Source organism: Misgurnus anguillicaudatus, chromosome 16 (genome assembly GCF_027580225.2).
Source record: "Misgurnus anguillicaudatus chromosome 16, ASM2758022v2, whole genome shotgun sequence".
Taxonomy (NCBI): domain Eukaryota; kingdom Metazoa; phylum Chordata; class Actinopteri; order Cypriniformes; family Cobitidae; genus Misgurnus; species Misgurnus anguillicaudatus.
The window spans coordinates 13,827,209-13,844,014 of NC_073352.2; the positions used below are offsets into that span (position 1 = coordinate 13,827,209).

At 38.2% G+C, this 16,806-nt stretch overlaps 1 protein-coding gene across 1 annotated transcript in view; it reads right to left on the bottom strand.

Moving 5' to 3' along the window:
• Nucleotides 1-3,570: 3,570 nt before the first annotated feature.
• The window catches only part of fat2 (FAT atypical cadherin 2), a 47,350-nt gene continuing 34,114 nt past the window's right edge, over nt 3,571-16,806 (bottom strand). The window contains exons 19-24 of the mRNA XM_055177772.2: nt 15,489-16,290; nt 14,823-14,977; nt 8,193-8,634; nt 7,792-7,951; nt 7,039-7,565; nt 3,571-5,593 (exon numbers count right to left, since the gene is read on the bottom strand). Of these exons, the coding sequence (XP_055033747.2) occupies nt 5,121-5,593; nt 7,039-7,565; nt 7,792-7,951; nt 8,193-8,634; nt 14,823-14,977; nt 15,489-16,290 (2,559 nt within the window). The 3' untranslated portion in view covers nt 3,571-5,120. The remainder of the gene's footprint in view (nt 5,594-7,038; nt 7,566-7,791; nt 7,952-8,192; nt 8,635-14,822; nt 14,978-15,488; nt 16,291-16,806) is intronic.

Consider the following 16,806-nt stretch of genomic DNA (forward strand, 5'->3'; position numbering starts at 1 on the left):
GTGAGGTCATACATGAACAGTATAAAGATCCTCATCTCTCCTCTTTTAAAAATGCATTAATCTGAAACCACTGCTGACCCCCATTTGCTGACCCCAAAAATGTCAGAGGGTCACATTAACAACCAGACTTTGCTGTGGGCACAGCATTGCGATGCAAAACATTGTGCCGTGTGCTCCAGCCGGTGTTTAACAATCCAGATGTGAAGGGGTTTACCCACAAGACTGTTTATTATGCTGTCACATGGAGATTAAGGGGGCGCTTGCATCACTTTAGATGATGACTATACACTCACCCTGCCACGCTTGTGTATGTGTGAGGGGAGGGGTGTTGGTTCAAATGAATTTTGACTGACAGAGGGGTAATGCTCAGTGGCATGGGTGATTACAGATAGTTGGTTTGCAGTCAAGTGCGTCAGGGTTTGAGGTGACCCTTTTATGGTGATTAGCTGAGCCTCTGGTCTGCTTCTGCACTGAATCATACTTAAGCTGTCGCTCGGTTTGTTACTTTAATATCGAGAAGACAGTCAGCCGATACAGCTTTCTCAACAAGTGAATGCCTAAAAGGTTACTTCCTACATGTTATTTAATCTTATACCACGGGGCTGTTGAATGCTTTATTCTGATTGGTTGGGAAATGTTCCACAGGTATGCATTATTTTTTGATAAACGCTAACCTGTCAAATGTATTAAAATTGCCATAGAATGTAAAACTGTATTAACATATACATAGATTGTTTCCTCCTTCTTATGTAAACCTTGTGCATGAAAAAGACTGCTGGAAAACAGACCAAACTCAACATAACACAGACTGTGACATCACTGTCTTGATTTCCCCAACATTAAATTACACATTAAATTAATTATAATGTTATTACAATGCTAAAAACAAAGTTGTGACTGCTGAGTTCGCGCTATATGCTAGTTAATGCTATATGCTAGCATAAAATAAGCATAAAATAAAATGTTTTTGTAACATTATGTGCATTATGTGTGAGCAGATCTCCATCATGTTGCTGCTGTTGATGCATGAACTTGAGCATTTATTGTTCTGTTTTATATAAAATCAGCATGTAAATCAGATCACATGCAAATTTCTCACTGTTTCTAAATATATATCTTAATTGTTTTTAAAAGGCAACTGTGTGAAGTGCCTTGACTGTTTGAAATGGTATAGTACTATAATATGGTGGCATGTTGGTCTCACTGGCTGCATTCAAAATTGCACCTTCTTACTATATAGTACGTAAAAAACAATATGTGACAACAGAAGTATGTCCGAATTTACAGTACTCATAAAAAAATAAGTGAAAAGTACCTGGATGACCTACTTCTTCTGGCTGGATTGTATAAAGTGTGCATTCGATGGTCACTTTACTGTCCCACGAGGTCATGAAATGGGAATTTGTGAATGGAGATGACACAACACAACTGACACTGGTAGGTCAAATGATAATGACGACATAGCGAATGTACCTGTAGTATGTCTGAATTGTATTATTTATACTACACACATTCATATTATATTAAACATACTTCTTTGTCTTGTTAAAAATTTGCTGTACACTGTAAAAAAATCTGTAGAAATTACAGTGTTACTTGCAGCTGGTTGCCAGTAACTCACTGTAGATTTAAATGTATGTTATTTACTGGCAAGAGTTTGTTCCAAGTTAAAGGAGGGCTAAATCAAACAATTAATTTTAACTTGATCATTTGTTATATAAGAGGTCATCATACTTAAATGAACATCCTGCAAGTTTCAAAACTGAAAACGTCTGTGCTACTGAAATATAACCAAGCCAGGAAAATGGTAGATTCAGGAATGTGCCAAAATATGACGTCAGAGTAGAATTGAAACACCTCCCCAAACCCAAATACAATGACCACTTTTGTAGCCCTGCCCACAGCTTTGCGTGAAACACGTGGGGGCCAGGGGCAAAGCAAACCATGCAGTGTCTCAACAATCAGTAAACATGTCTTTAAAAATTGCCATATGTAACCAAAATGACTTTAAAATACATTTTCCTGAGAGATTTTATTTTGACGCGGTGATCTGGAAACGGAGTGTTCGGTTGTGGAAGAACAACACAGACGCTGTATAACCATAACTCAGAGGCTCGGAACATAACATTAGGAATGCGTAGTTTAAGTTTGTTTTTAAAGAAGTTCCAGCTCACTTGGGGAGTGTTTGTTTACTTTGTGTACCGCAGATTCATTTGTAAAGAAGCCAAAGTCGATGCTGGATTTGTAGAGAGACTGTGATTAAAAGCACCACTATCTGACAAAAATGACACAGCAGTATACACAAAGTAAAATGTTTTACTTACTATTTAAGTTACTGCGTTTCACTATTGCTTTGTACGAGATGTCCTGTTGTAACATCCGTGTCTAAACACGTACGTTTGATTGTTTTAATTTACTAAAAACATTAAACGATTAATAAAGGTGCAACACTTAACAATAAGACTGTAATATAATGGTAGAAATATACAAAGTTAGTGATAAGGAAGGACTTACCAGCCGCAATTTAGATTCTGATGCCCGCTTACTTTGTTGTATATGATATTTTAGGCAAGTTGGGTTTGAAAGGTCAAAAGCTCAACAAAGCTTTTTTTATCATATAACTGTGGTATGTAATGTTACGTGTATGTAAGAGCAACCTCACAAGCACAATATAAATATACAAAGTTAGTGATAAGGATTTATCAGACGCAGTTTAGTGACACGCGCTAACTATGTTGTATAAGGTAATTTAGTCAAGTCGAGTTTAAAGTTTTGCTTCTACGATACGTATTGTCATTTATGTGTATCATATTTTGCACCCAGAATCTTTTGTGTGTCAAACATATTTGTGTTCGGCTGCTATTTTTACACATTAATGTTTTTAAAACATTTGCCCACATGTAATGACAGGGAATGAAGCTGTCCAATCATAGCATTGGGCGTTTACGTCCAGGTCTTCAAACCGGCTGCCCATTCAAACAAACCATTTCTCCAGAGAGCCACTAATCCATGTTACAACATAGCCTATTACTTATTGCTTTTGATGTTTTTGAATGTAAAAACCACGCAAACATCATAAGTAGACCTCAGAAAACAGTATAAAACAATATAATCGACAGATTCATTGCCCCTTTAAATAAATATTAAATATTAACAACTCTTTATCTTTACATAATAAAACTATACAATAACAGCCTCATGCAAAGCATTCTGGGAACCAGAAATCATTATCAACTTTTTCTGTTTTTTGCTTCAGATTTTGTTTCCCAGAAAGCTTTGCTTGATGCTGTTATTTTAGTTTAACTATGTAAAGACAAAGAATGTTTAATGTTCATTTAACTTTGAACAAACTGTTGGCAGTAAATAACATACATTTAATAACATACACTTACTTATAGTAAGTTAGAGGCAAACAGCAAAAATTATCGCAAAAAAAAAAAAGATAATTCATCACCAATATGTCACCAGGAGCAGCGGGGATTACTTTTATATTGGATATGCTGTATTGTTGAACTCTCAGAGTGGCGAAAACCATTTCCTTGCATTTGTCAAAATCACAGAGCACTGCGGTTTCTGCAAAATATCTTCTTTATTGTTCCACTGAAGAAAAATGTCACCAACATATTTTTTTTCAAAACACAGGTTATACACATTTTGTATAGTAAACAATTTTATTTTCGATAAATCATATTTTCTATAGAGATGAGAAATGGCAGCCAACATAAATTCTCTCACAGAGGAACTCATTTAAAAAAGCATGGGGTTCAGCCAGCATTGAACTTTCTAAATACAAAAAGGTACATTCGCAACATATGTCACAACCACACCCACTGTACAAACAACTGTTCATATCGACAAATACTTACAACAGCTGCCATTCATATTTACATCAACACTGTACTGTCATTTTGAAAGACTACAGACTAAACACTACAATGAAGTAGCAAACAAGGGAGAAGTTTCACTGACCACATGCAATAAAATCAGATGGCACAAACCAATGTGCAGTCACAGATTTGAAACAAATCACACGTGTCAGTAGTATTTACTTATTAACATATAAAAAAATCCCATTCATTACATTTGAAATCAAAACAAAATACCCATACGACCTCCATCACTGATATGAATACAAATCAAAAACAAAATCTTTGTAAAATATAAAATATTGTTCAAACAATGAGTTTGAATCAGTTCATCTCTTATCAGCAAATTTTATTTCATACTTGCAAAGGTTTTTTATATTTTTCATTTAGTAAGCACTATAAAAGTTTGTCAAGTAGCATTAAAAAGCTACATCAGGATTTTTCATGGCTTGAGTTTGATTGCCTTTGATCACTGAAAACTGCATAACGGCTGCTGCATCAAAAGTTTATAGTGTCAAGTTCACATTTAAAATTACAGCATCTGCTATTACTATTCACCAAGTACTGCAATTTGGACACATTCAGCTAAAAGTACTTTAAGTTGACAAACATTTCTCAATCTACTACTGACATCTATCAAACATCTATGATAATAGGGGACGTATATTTCATAAACATCCATGTAATTTCACATTGCGTATTTATTATTTAGCAAAGAACCAGCCTCTGCTTCAGTCTATTCTCACAAATCAATGCTTTCTCCTATACAGCTTTCTATTGTTGGAAAATATGTCTCTTGATACCCTGCATCGGTAAAATGCATCTTGAGAAAGTGTACAAATATTACACATCAGTTATGTTTACATAACAAAAATGATCTGTGCAACAAATTGTGTCCGATCTGATAATGACATGCAACACAACAATCAGTCATTTAATTTAAACAAATGGGGTTATATATAGACTTTCTAAATTAACAGGGCAGGGTGCGATTAAAGTTGTATAATTGAGGGTGCATAATCTTTAGACACTTTTTAATCACACCGTAGACATGTTTAAGGTCATGCAATAAATCTACAGGAATGTAAAATAGTAAAAATATTTAGATTTTACACACATATATTCGTTTTTTTCCCTGAAAACGACTATTAATACTGATAGTCTTAGTGCTTGTGTGGCCTTCAGCCATTGAGCTTCATATACTATGTGTAAGAAATGACCTTTCGTGTTTAAACTCCAACAATGATCGGCTGCTTAAAACATGACCTCTTCACAGCTGCCGTAGTCACTTTCTACCATATCTGAGCCGGCATAATTGCGAGATGTCCTTTGAGCAGATCCGGCCCGATTGGATCCACCGCTATCCGCATAGGAAGGTTGGGCCACACTCAAGCGCACACTGAGCCTTTTGTAGCTGCTGGAAACATTGTCCAGGCTTCGAGTGTGCTGGGTAGGGTAGTAGCTTATGGCAGTGTACTCATTAGGGCACTGAGGGCTGGGCAGTGGCAGCCCATCCGGCCCTAGGAAGTCATCTAAGTTCTGGTTGCTGTAACAGGGGGGCAATGGAGCGCGGCGATCGACACGATCAAGAGGGAAAGGGAAGCCTCCGAAACGAGAGTTTCTGCGGGGTTCGGTAGGAGCGTTTGAGTAGGTGCTTTCCACGATGTCAAACTGTGGGAATTCTTGAACGGAAGGTCGGCCATAGTAGTCAGGATCTGCTGGATACACTGTAAATGAGAATTAAGAGGGATTAGTGTCTTGATGCGCTGGGACCGACTTGTCACTCATCTCAACGCATTTTATGAGGTGACTAAAGACAGAAGTGTAGTTCAAAGGTCCGCATACAAAGCGCATGACGCAATTTACGTGACGCAAAATACTGTACATGCACTGGCGTATTTTTAAAACCTTTTGAAACTATGCTTTGCAGAGGCGTCATGCCCATTCAAACTGAGGGGGCATGTGCCCCCTCGTTTTTTTTTAGCTAAATGGATTTTGCATGCAAACTCAAAATCAAAGAAGCGTCCATTAATCTGTTACTTTCTTTAAATCTGTTTAATATGCACAATATTGTCAATTCTGTGCTGCATCCTTGTCATTTTTCAGAGATTTTTGCCGTTTCGATATTGTTTTGATCGTGTTACATTACTTTATTCTGGCGGCAGGCGCTGCACTCACGAGCTTTGCTATTGCTGCTGCATTTTGCTCTCTGAGGAATTAAAACGTGTAAGAACACTCACAAAATTTCCAAACCCCAGTATGGTAATGTGCAGTTAACCTCCTCTGTGTAGAAAATTTATGGTTTAAAATGTGACCGTCTCGACGTAGTAGAGATTTCTAGATTCATCTTCTTGGTACAACGCCAAAAGTTTGCCAGAGTTCACGGGGGCGCGGAATCAAACATGCTCACATATGAGGAAAAAATGAATGCAAAAATCCATTCCTCTAATAATTTCATCTAAACATATTTTTTTAAATCATTATTGAACATTAAAATCAATCACGTGGCTATAGCTTATGTCATTTTTGTTGTTTATATACTTTATGGATTTAAATTAAAATAATTTCATAGGATAATGCAGTTTTGTTCCAAATGCATTAATGACACAATTAGACAAGTCATTAAACAAAACGTAAATAAACAAAACATGCCGTCTCAGATGTAAATATTTTGCCAATATGTCATTATTCCAATTGAATAGTATTTGATATAAAAGTTAGTCAGCACTTTTATTTTGGAGGTTTTTGCATGAAAGCACCCCTGCTTGTTCGAAATGTAAGTGCCATGGAAAAGACTGAAAGCTCTATAATATTTCGTTTGATGTCTGTGTATGCACATATTTCTGTGAGCTGTGCACACTGTGCCCCCTTAAAAAAATTGGTGCATGACGCCCCTGACTGTGTATGTTCATTTGAACTTTCTCAAATATAATATTGTTTGACTGTTAGGGATGAACTGTCCTTGACATCACAATAATAAATGTCTTACAGTTATTAGGCCATATTTTAAGTAGAAGAACAGAAGTTTAATGAAACGCGGCCTGCGCATGCTTTCATTTACCAACACAAATGCACCCAGCTATTTGTCCTCCAACTTTCTTATCTGCCCTCTTCACATCTATCAATAAATTCCAAATTACTGAAGCTTCAAAAATAAAATTTAAATTCTTACCTTCATAGTCGTGCTCCCACATGTTTTTTCTAATCGAATCATTATCAGAGCAGGAAGAGGGCGGAGGAGGTAGATTGGGGGCCACGCTGCAAATCACAGGACCTTGAACTCTATGCGAGCGAGGTCCTACCTGAGGACCGAGCTCACGCTGACTGCGGGGTTTCAGCGAACGGAAGGGGCTATTGTCCAGATCGCTTCCAGAGCCAATCAGGGTGCTGATCTCCACAGGAGAGCTGATCTCCTTTGCTTTCACCATGCTTTTTGGCATAGTTGCGAAGTATCCATTGGAATCCTGCACACAGCCTGACTTGTGCTTCTTATGGCTGATGTACCATTTTCGAAGACACACAAAGCCCACAACGACAAGGATGAGCCCCAGTATGCCAGCGCAGATCTCTGCAATCTCCACATAGAAGTGCTGAGGAGAAGTGGTGCGCTCACAGTGGATCAGGTTCTCTGCCATTGAACAGTCAAAACCGTTGAGGCAGGGATTTGGATTGCACGCATTGACTGTATCATTCTGACATCTGTCAAGAGAGAAACAATGAAATTACATTTAATGAAAATTGCACAGAAAAAAATAGAAATAGAAACCAATTTTTACTTGTAACATGTTCTGAGAAATGCAGTTCGGTCTAGTAGATAGGCATGGGAAAATACATCACCATACAGATCCAGTACATTTAACAAAGAGGTGTCACCTAATTGTGCAAAGTGCAAAACATCACAGGAGCTCCACTGTGTGATTCTCACCTGTTTCCAGCAGTTTGCTCTGAACAGTTGCAGACGTAACCCTGAGTGTTTGGCACGCACAGACCATTGACACAGGGATGAGATGCACAGGGATCATCCGTCAGATTGTTCTTCTCACAGTGGGAGCCATAGTATGGCAACGGACAGCTGCAGCGAAACTCTGGAGGAAAGACGTAAAACTGTATCTCATGCTTATTTCTGACAGGTCAAACATATTAATAGGATCTCCTTTGGGCTCAGATCATAGTGTAAACTTTGACTTTTTGGCCTGCATGTTCATTAAACTGATTCACATACATAATAGTTTGCTGGTGCGCAAATAAACAATAGGCACAATAAGTCAATCTTTAATATTTCAATCTTAGTGCAACCTTTATCCCACAATAACATTTTATTCTCACCTCCACTGGAGTTTTCGACACAAGTGCCTCCATTCCCACAAGGATTATTGGCACAGCTCTTTACATCAGAGCAGCACTGATAGATCCCAAAGAGTCTGCCACTCTGTGGGCCAAAATTTGCCATCCCCTCCTCCTTTCTCACTGCTTCTCCATTGAACTCTAAGCTCTCCAAACAGCCACTGAATCCGTGTCGCAGGGCATCTGTACTGGGATTAGAATTGGCAAGCATCAAAGCCCCACCGGACTGAGTAAGCTTGCAGGGTCGTGGCAGAACGGTGGAGTTGGTGTGGCTGGCATCAACGGTGAGTCTAAGGGTTGTGCCATTGACCTCCAGAGAGACGTTGTGCCAACGGCCATCGGCCACAGGATGGTTGAACACCTGCAGGCTGGCAGGGACCATGTTGCCACATTTATATCTGAAACGCAGCTCCTTGTCTACCAGCTAGAAAAACACAAACAAACAACTGAATCAGATCAGAAAGAAATGAGTGTATAAATTCTGTGCCACCCATGCCAACTGAAATGCAAAAAATAGGGACTACTGTCATAAGGGTTTCCCAAAAATTTCCACTCTACCCCAAAATTCACGCAACTGGATAAAGCAAAAGTTTAAATGTCAGACCACTTTAAGAAACAGCCGTGCTTTCAAAGAATTGCATTGTATACTCCATACAAATGCTAAACATACAAATATGTACTTCGGTTTATCTTTGCAGGGATTTTAACATCAAAGATATTACACACTTCACATTTGAGACCTTTATTTACCATGTATAAAAGGGATAGTTCACCCAAAAATGAAAATAATGTCATCAATGAGTCACCCTCATGCCGTTTCAAACACAGTTTAAGATGTTTAACACTAAGTCCGAGAGCTTGCTGACCCTTTATTGAACATCTACGTCGTACGGTATAGTGTCCATGTCCAGAAATGTAACAAAAACACAATCAAAGTAGTCCATGTGACATCAGTGGGCCAGTTAGAATGTGTTGAAGCATCGAAAATACATTTTGGTCCAAAAATAACAAAAATTACGACTTTATTCAGCATTGTCTTCTCTTCTGCATCTGTTGTGAAGCACATGCACAAGACTAAAGTCACTGCAGTTACACAGATGACGAACGACGCGGCTTACGTGTTATCTGGTGCGCACACTGTAAGTTTGGGAAAAAAACTTCGCAAACATGTCTGAGGATAACACGTCATCTGCGTCACTGCAGTCACGTGATTTTAGTCTTGCGCATGCGCTTCACAACAGATGCAGAAGAGAAAACAATGCTGAATAAAGTCTTAATTTTGTTATTTTTGGACCAAAATATATTTTCAATGCTTCAACACATTCTAACTGTCCCACTGATGTCACATGGATTACTTTAATAATTTTTTTATTACCTTTCTGGACATGGACAGTATACCGTATCTAGATTTTCAATAAAGGGTCAACAAGCTCTCGGACCAAACACAAAACATCCCAAACTGTGCTACGAAGATAAACAAAGGTCCCACGAGTTGGAATGACATGAGAGTCATTCATGACATTATTTTCATCCTTGGGTAAACTATCCCTTTAATCCATGAAGAAGGTCTGGGCCTTGCATGAAGTTAAAGGTATATGAACTCGACCCAGGTATTGAATAGTAAAAGAGCAAGCAAGTGTCATGCTGAGGACGGTTAGATAGGTTGTGTTTTGCACAGTATGAAGTGTTGGCTCTCTCGCTGCGAGGGAAAAAAAGCACTTTGAGCGATGAAGGTATATGTGAAAGAAAGAGCTGAGGGAGTGTGTGGATTCGGGATGCAAAGCCCGTCTCCAATCAAAAGCATTTGGATGCATGCCGATATATGCAGCTTCAGCGTTCCACCGACAAATAATAGATCACTTCCATATTCATTCATTACTTGCCTGTTCTGTGCATTAAATAAACATAGCTGGTGTGTGTACTTCAAATTTATACGTATTACACTGATGCAGAGGGTATGCATTATTAACCATCATCTCTTTCGCACCAGCCTCTTAATTGCTGCGGCAAAATCTTCAGAGAGTCTTGCGGTGTGAGAATCCAGCGCTGAGCCTTTTGCTCTGATCTGATAGCAGTCAGCCCATGGGTTTTGCTCATTCGTTTTCATTGGTTGGGAGTGCTGTTTGAATTTGTGCAGCGCTGGGACACAAAGATGAGCTTCTCCCGGGAGGACTGATCGAGGGTGAGCGTTTGATCAGAGTTTAAGTTTCTTAAGGACAAGCCACAAATAGTGGGTAAAACTGTCTAGTATTATATTACAATGCATGCTGATTATTATTTCATTAAGTATGAAGGAGAAATACATTGCTGCCTTACATTTTTACCAGAATGATGTATATTAAATCAGCCTGGGGAACAGGTGCTTGCAGAACATCATTCAATCTTTTAGGCTAAGTGGATTATCCCTGATAAATAATTTTAAAGGGATAGTTCACCCAAAAATGAAAATACTCTCATCATTTACTCACTCTCATGTTGTTACAAACCTATATCAATGTCTTTGTTGTGATGAACACAAACAAAGTTATTTTCAGGAATGTTTGTAACCAAACTGATCATGAACCCCATTCACTTCCACAGTAGGAAAAAAGAGTACCATGGAAGTGAATGTTTGGTTATATGAGTGAGAAAATTATGACATTTTTAGGTGAACTATCCTTTTAAACATTTATTTTTACTGTTAAAGCAACACTATGTAGTTATTTTACCTTTAAATAATGTCTCTAAAATTATTTCAGTAGTCCCTTTCACACATACAGTCTTTACTGGTAATTTACTGGTAAATTGCAGTTAACAGATCATGTGTGAACAGAACCTTTCCGGTAAATCAATGCTCCCAATTTACCAGTAAGACAGGTTGTAAGATTACCAGTAATTTACCGGTAAGCGCTATGTGTGAACGAAAATTATAGGATTACCGGCATTTAGAACGGACGACGTCAGACCGTGCTGACAGCTTCGGGCCAATCATAGCGTTGTAATACAGATGACGCGTTTACCCCCGCACTGTTTACGGACGTTTCCACACACATGCTGCTTGAAAGTTGAGCACACCTGAAGTTTACGTCCACATTTCTTCACCAAAGTTGTTTAAAACAGCTTACCGCCGAATTGCCGACGTCCTTAGCACGCCCTCTGTGAAGCCTAGCGTGCAAACAGTAGTGTTGTTAAAAACGCATTTTCGGTTTGACGTCGTCTCATTCAATGTTGTTTGGTCATGAGCAAATTCGCGACTGTTTACCACAGACGTGAAAACAGCAAAATAAGGACCGTGGATATGAACGACGTGGATTGTTTACAAATACACCACTGAGATTGCCGCGTGCTACAGGTACTTTCGCTTTCTCAACAAATTTACCGGTATTTTGATACTGATGTGTGAATGATGTCTTACTGGTAAAATAACGGAACGCCACTGCGTGTGTGAACAGCACATTTTTGTATTTACTGGTAGTCATTCTGGTAAATTCATGGTAATTTACCAGAATTACTGTGTAAAAGAGGCTAGTGATAGAACAACTTTTAACTGGACAAATTGTACTGTTGCTGCAACCTGAGCAGCCTCCTAGCTGCTACAAGCACACTCTAAAAGTGGCGGGGGAGGGTAGAGCACACAGCCCGTCCCTCCCCCTGCCTGCAGAAGAGTGTCTGATACCAGGCACTGTTGTGCTTTTTAACCACATGGGGGAGCTGTAAGTCATTTTTACATGGAAATTACATAGTGTTGCTTTAAATACAAAATGAGAAAACTAATATTGAAAATAATTCTTTAAGTCCAGTTTGAAGAAAAATCTATAATGTCATTCAAAGGTCCTTGCTTTGACTCTTCACTGTATTAAAGGATATCTGTTTTATCACATTATGCCACAGTGATGTTTCTGCTAATAATATTAGATCGCAACTGTCAGTATTCATAAATTCATAAACTGACAAGTCACCTTTTCTTCTGTCTTTTGTCACAGGGGGCTCAATTTCCATTTAAAATTAATTACATAAAACGTTAGATAATATTAAGAAATGTATGAGCGCAGGAGATTAAAAGTGAATTCAAATTGTACAAGTTTCGAGATATCCTATCTTTCCAATTAAAAATGTGATGAGACAGGAGCTGGCTGGAATTTGCTGAGGTTGACATGGAACGTAACGTCTCCAGAGAGGCACATAAACTGTGTCATGTTTCTCTGTGAAGATCCACTGAAGACTCTTGGATGACCATCTTTAACAATTCCTTTTGAAGCCCTCCTCTAACAATGAAATGGACCAGATTGCCAAGTTTCAAAACCCAGAGGTAAAGCTTTGAAAAAATACTGTATGACTGCACTTTTGATGTTGCAAGCCACTTGAATTGAATATTCCATTATGATGTATAAATGAGACATCCACCGGGAAGAAGGATATATGGGATTTTTAAGCAGAGGTTGCAGTTTCAAGTAGTACTTTTTGCATATCCGTCTTGAAATATATAGGACATGAGTAGCACTTTTTATTTTGTGTAACATTACTTCCTGAAGTATCCCAGTTGCATTAGGCCAGATAAATAAAATAATTCTCAAAATATCCTCTTTGTTTCTCTGAGAGCAGTTAGCCATGAATTCATTTTTAAGAATTCTATGTAAACAGGTTTATTCATCACTGATACGCTTGAAGGCCACATCAAAAGTTTTTTTAATTTCCTACTTGTGTCCTTGAATGTTAACATTTCTAGTTTGCATGAGTTTCTTAAGCAAACAGTATTTTGTGAGCGGTGGTGGCTGGTACACATTTTTTGGGGGCAACCACTATATCTATATAAATGACTGGATTGTGGATGAAGTCACAACTGTGAAGCCACCACGTAGCAATGTTGGTATGCCCAAACATACTATTACTATTACTACTTTACCAGTCTCCACTTTTATATCTGAAGTCTCCCTGTACATTATTACAACGCACACGTCCTAAGCATGTACATAGCTATTTATTGAAAGTTATACATTTTAATTTTTAAACAGTAATTATACATTCATCTTCATTACAGTATTAGATCAGCGGACAGACCACAGCATATTTATTATTAATGACAAACATGCTTATTCTTAAATCTAAATAAGTAATTATGCTTTGTATGTGCATGCAATAATTTGCTTGTTTTGTAATTATGTTTTGTTATACAGTATTGTTTGTACAGTAAAATGCGTTAACGATGTTAATGGCATGTATTTTGAAACAGTTAAGACAACATTTTACTACTGTTTCAAACTAACATTTGATTCAGCAATATAAAAACAACACCCTATTTCGATGCCGCTGTGCTTATAAAAAGCCATAGAATATAAGTTTTCTTTACTTTACAAGTTCCTTTAACTTGTTCAGAGAAATAACGCTGACCGTGTACCTTAATGTCAAAAAATTGTATTTACACCTGTGTCCAGCAGACACACAGAACTTAACGATTTCTATAAATCCTTTACATTCACACAGGAAGAAAGCGTTTTAACTTGACGGAAAGCTCGCCTGAAGCGGTGGCCACAACACATGCTCCAGTCTTCCATAAACGTAATTGGCTGGCTCTGTCTAGGTTATTTGCATAAGGCGAAGTTATTGGCTGACACACGCGTTGCTGCTTGAAAAGTTGAGAAATATTCAAGGGATGTGCCGAGGGATCCACAATTCAGTTGGGCAACGCATGACGTCACCCATTGAAAGTGAATGGGAAGTGTTAACGCTTACGCCCCGTGTGAATGTACCGTTAATCTGCCCGATTAAAACATAGACATTGCAAATAACACCAGAAGTAACAATTAATTTACGTACACACATCTTAAAACTTAATCTTGTGTGACTGACACGCTGTAAAGTGGGTGTCATGATTTTGAATGTAAGTCAATGACGCCCTCTGCTGGTTGGGAATACCAAGATGGCGGCCTCAACTCTGCGACCTCTTGCTGATACATTAAGCGGTCTATGCGCAATCCAGTCATTGATATAGATCAGTGAGCGCAACAAACTGAAAATCATTTAGCTTTTTAAAACTTTTTTTAGCTTTACAAAAACCATGAAACTTGCAAGTTGTACTTTATATATATATATATATATATATATATATATATATATATATGAAGAGTTTCGTTGCAAAACGAGATAAATCCGTTTTTTTAATTGTTCAGAAATCTCATTTTTTGGTTGTGCATTCCAATTAATATCAATGCAACTGCAGTTGTTTTGTTTTGATTTAAACCTTCATAACTTAAAAAATACAGCTAAGTAGCACCATAAAACAAAATAATAACATGATAACATAATAATGAACATGTTTTGACAAAAATGTTAAAAAATGGATTTATCTCGTTTTGCAACGAAACTCTTCATATATATATATATATATATATATATACATATATATACATACACATATATATATATATAATAAGTGTGCTCTCAAAACTGTTTGTGAGCATCTGATTTCTTTTTGGATGGATTAAAGTTTCCTGTTTATTTGCTTTTGGTTGTACCTGGCTTAATTTACAAGTATACTAAGAAAGCTGAGCTTTGTTTCTAGCTTTGGGCTAGAATGTGACAGGCAAATAAACAAAATCAAAATACCTTTTCTCAGGTAACTAGAAACTGTCGTACCTCTAATGTTCCCCAGTCAGATGCATTGGTAGTCATTACTGTGCCCTCCGTATCAGATGTCTTAAGTCGAAGAGATAGATGAAAGCGCTGTTTGTCTTCTTCCATGTGATATAGGTATTTCAAATAACCTTTACCATCAAATCTCACCGCAGATTCTGCAATAAAGGAAGAAAAACTGTCAATATACTTTGCAAAACATAAATCCACCTGCTTAAAATATTGAGTGTTATAAACACAATTCTTTCATTCATTCATACAGGTACATTCTATACCGCTTTTCCCTTCTGGGCTTGTTGGGAGTGCTGAAGTCTATCTCAGCTATCTCAACTATCTCAGCTATCTCAGGCCAAACGCACCATGAACAGGTGGCTGGTGTACACATTACTTCAATAATTGCATTTATGAATTTACTCTAAGGAATCTTTTCACAACCCTCAAATTACATGAAATTCTTAGTTCACCCACAAATATCACCATTAACACCCACCAATATATTTCTTCCATAAATAACAAAATTATGATATTTCCCTAAAATTAAAGTAGACATTGACTATAATCAATTCACGCTTGACCATTATAAAACCTTCCATGTCGCAATTGCTCATCCGGAAACCAATAGTAGGTGTTACAAGGAATGTAAAAGTTGATGGTGATCTAGTCGCCTACCATTGCAGAAGCAGATGCTCTCCCAGCTGTGCTGTGGAGTGATGAAACTAGCTCGAGCTGTGGCATAGCTGCTCATTCTCCCGCTCTTTATCACTACTGAGTTTCTGCAACCCTGTGGTGGACAGCTGGATCCCACACAACCATCATGCTTCAATCTCAAAATGTCCAAACCCAATGTATCTTCCACAGATGAGAGGACCCCAGTCAGCCGCTGAGCTTGAAAAGGCTGAACAGAGCCATCTTGAGTTCGACGGACCACCAATACTTCCGTGTTGACGGAGTTTGGCTGTTGTTGCAAGCTGGCAATGTGCAGCTCCTGTTTGGGTATATTGAGTTCTAAGCCCAGACTGCGCTGGAGGGTTTTCCAATGATCGGCAACGAACTCCTCAGCCGAAACACCTGCCAACCGCAGTGTGAAGCCCTGATCCAAAGCGTGCCGAGCAGCGGACCAGACTTGAACCTTTACTGCAGCCCAGATGTTGAACTTTCCATCAGACACACTGATATTTAAGTGGTACAAGCCTGGCTCCACGTCCTTCTCTACCACGATCTTTCCATCCACTGCGTCCACAGAAAACAAGCCTCTGTCTGGGATATCAGAGATGAGTTTGTAGGAAAGGACATCTTGGGGGTCTTGGTCGGTGGCGTGCAGTTTGCCGATCACTCGTTTGGAGAATGTCCCACCAGCGGTGGTGATAAAAATCTCGAGCGGAGTCACGGTGGGTGGAAATCTGCTCTGCTCTGTGATGTTGATCTTCACTACACATATGGAGGAAAGTGGAGGGTTGCCGTTGTCAGTGACCTGTGGGGATGAAATTTAAGTGATGTGAGAAAATTTATTTTGGTGATGTGTAAACAGTACAGTAACTTTGAAAAGACACGTTAAATTATTTAAGAGGTTTACAGATATAAATCAAATTTACAATTACAGGTCAGACTGTTAGAAGTGTATTCTGTACACTGTAAAAAAAAGTTTGTTCAACTTATAAAAGGAAGTTACTTTTTAGTTCATTAAACTTAAAAATGTATTTAAGAAACTTTTTTGGGTCAACTGATATTTTTAAGTTGAATGAACTCAAAATTTTAAGGCAACCAGGTAACTTACTTTTTAAATTAAACCAACAAATACCATTTTAAGGTGTAACTATAGATAAGTGGTGGCAGGTGACTTATTTTTCAACAGCACACGAATGCGTAGCTCTTCACAATTTAGCCCATCATGTGTGTGGCTCGTCGTGTTAAAATATGTGTTCGGCACGTCATGTGAACCTATCACGCTTCATGTTAAAATACGGAGATGGTCCTCACTGCAGAACAC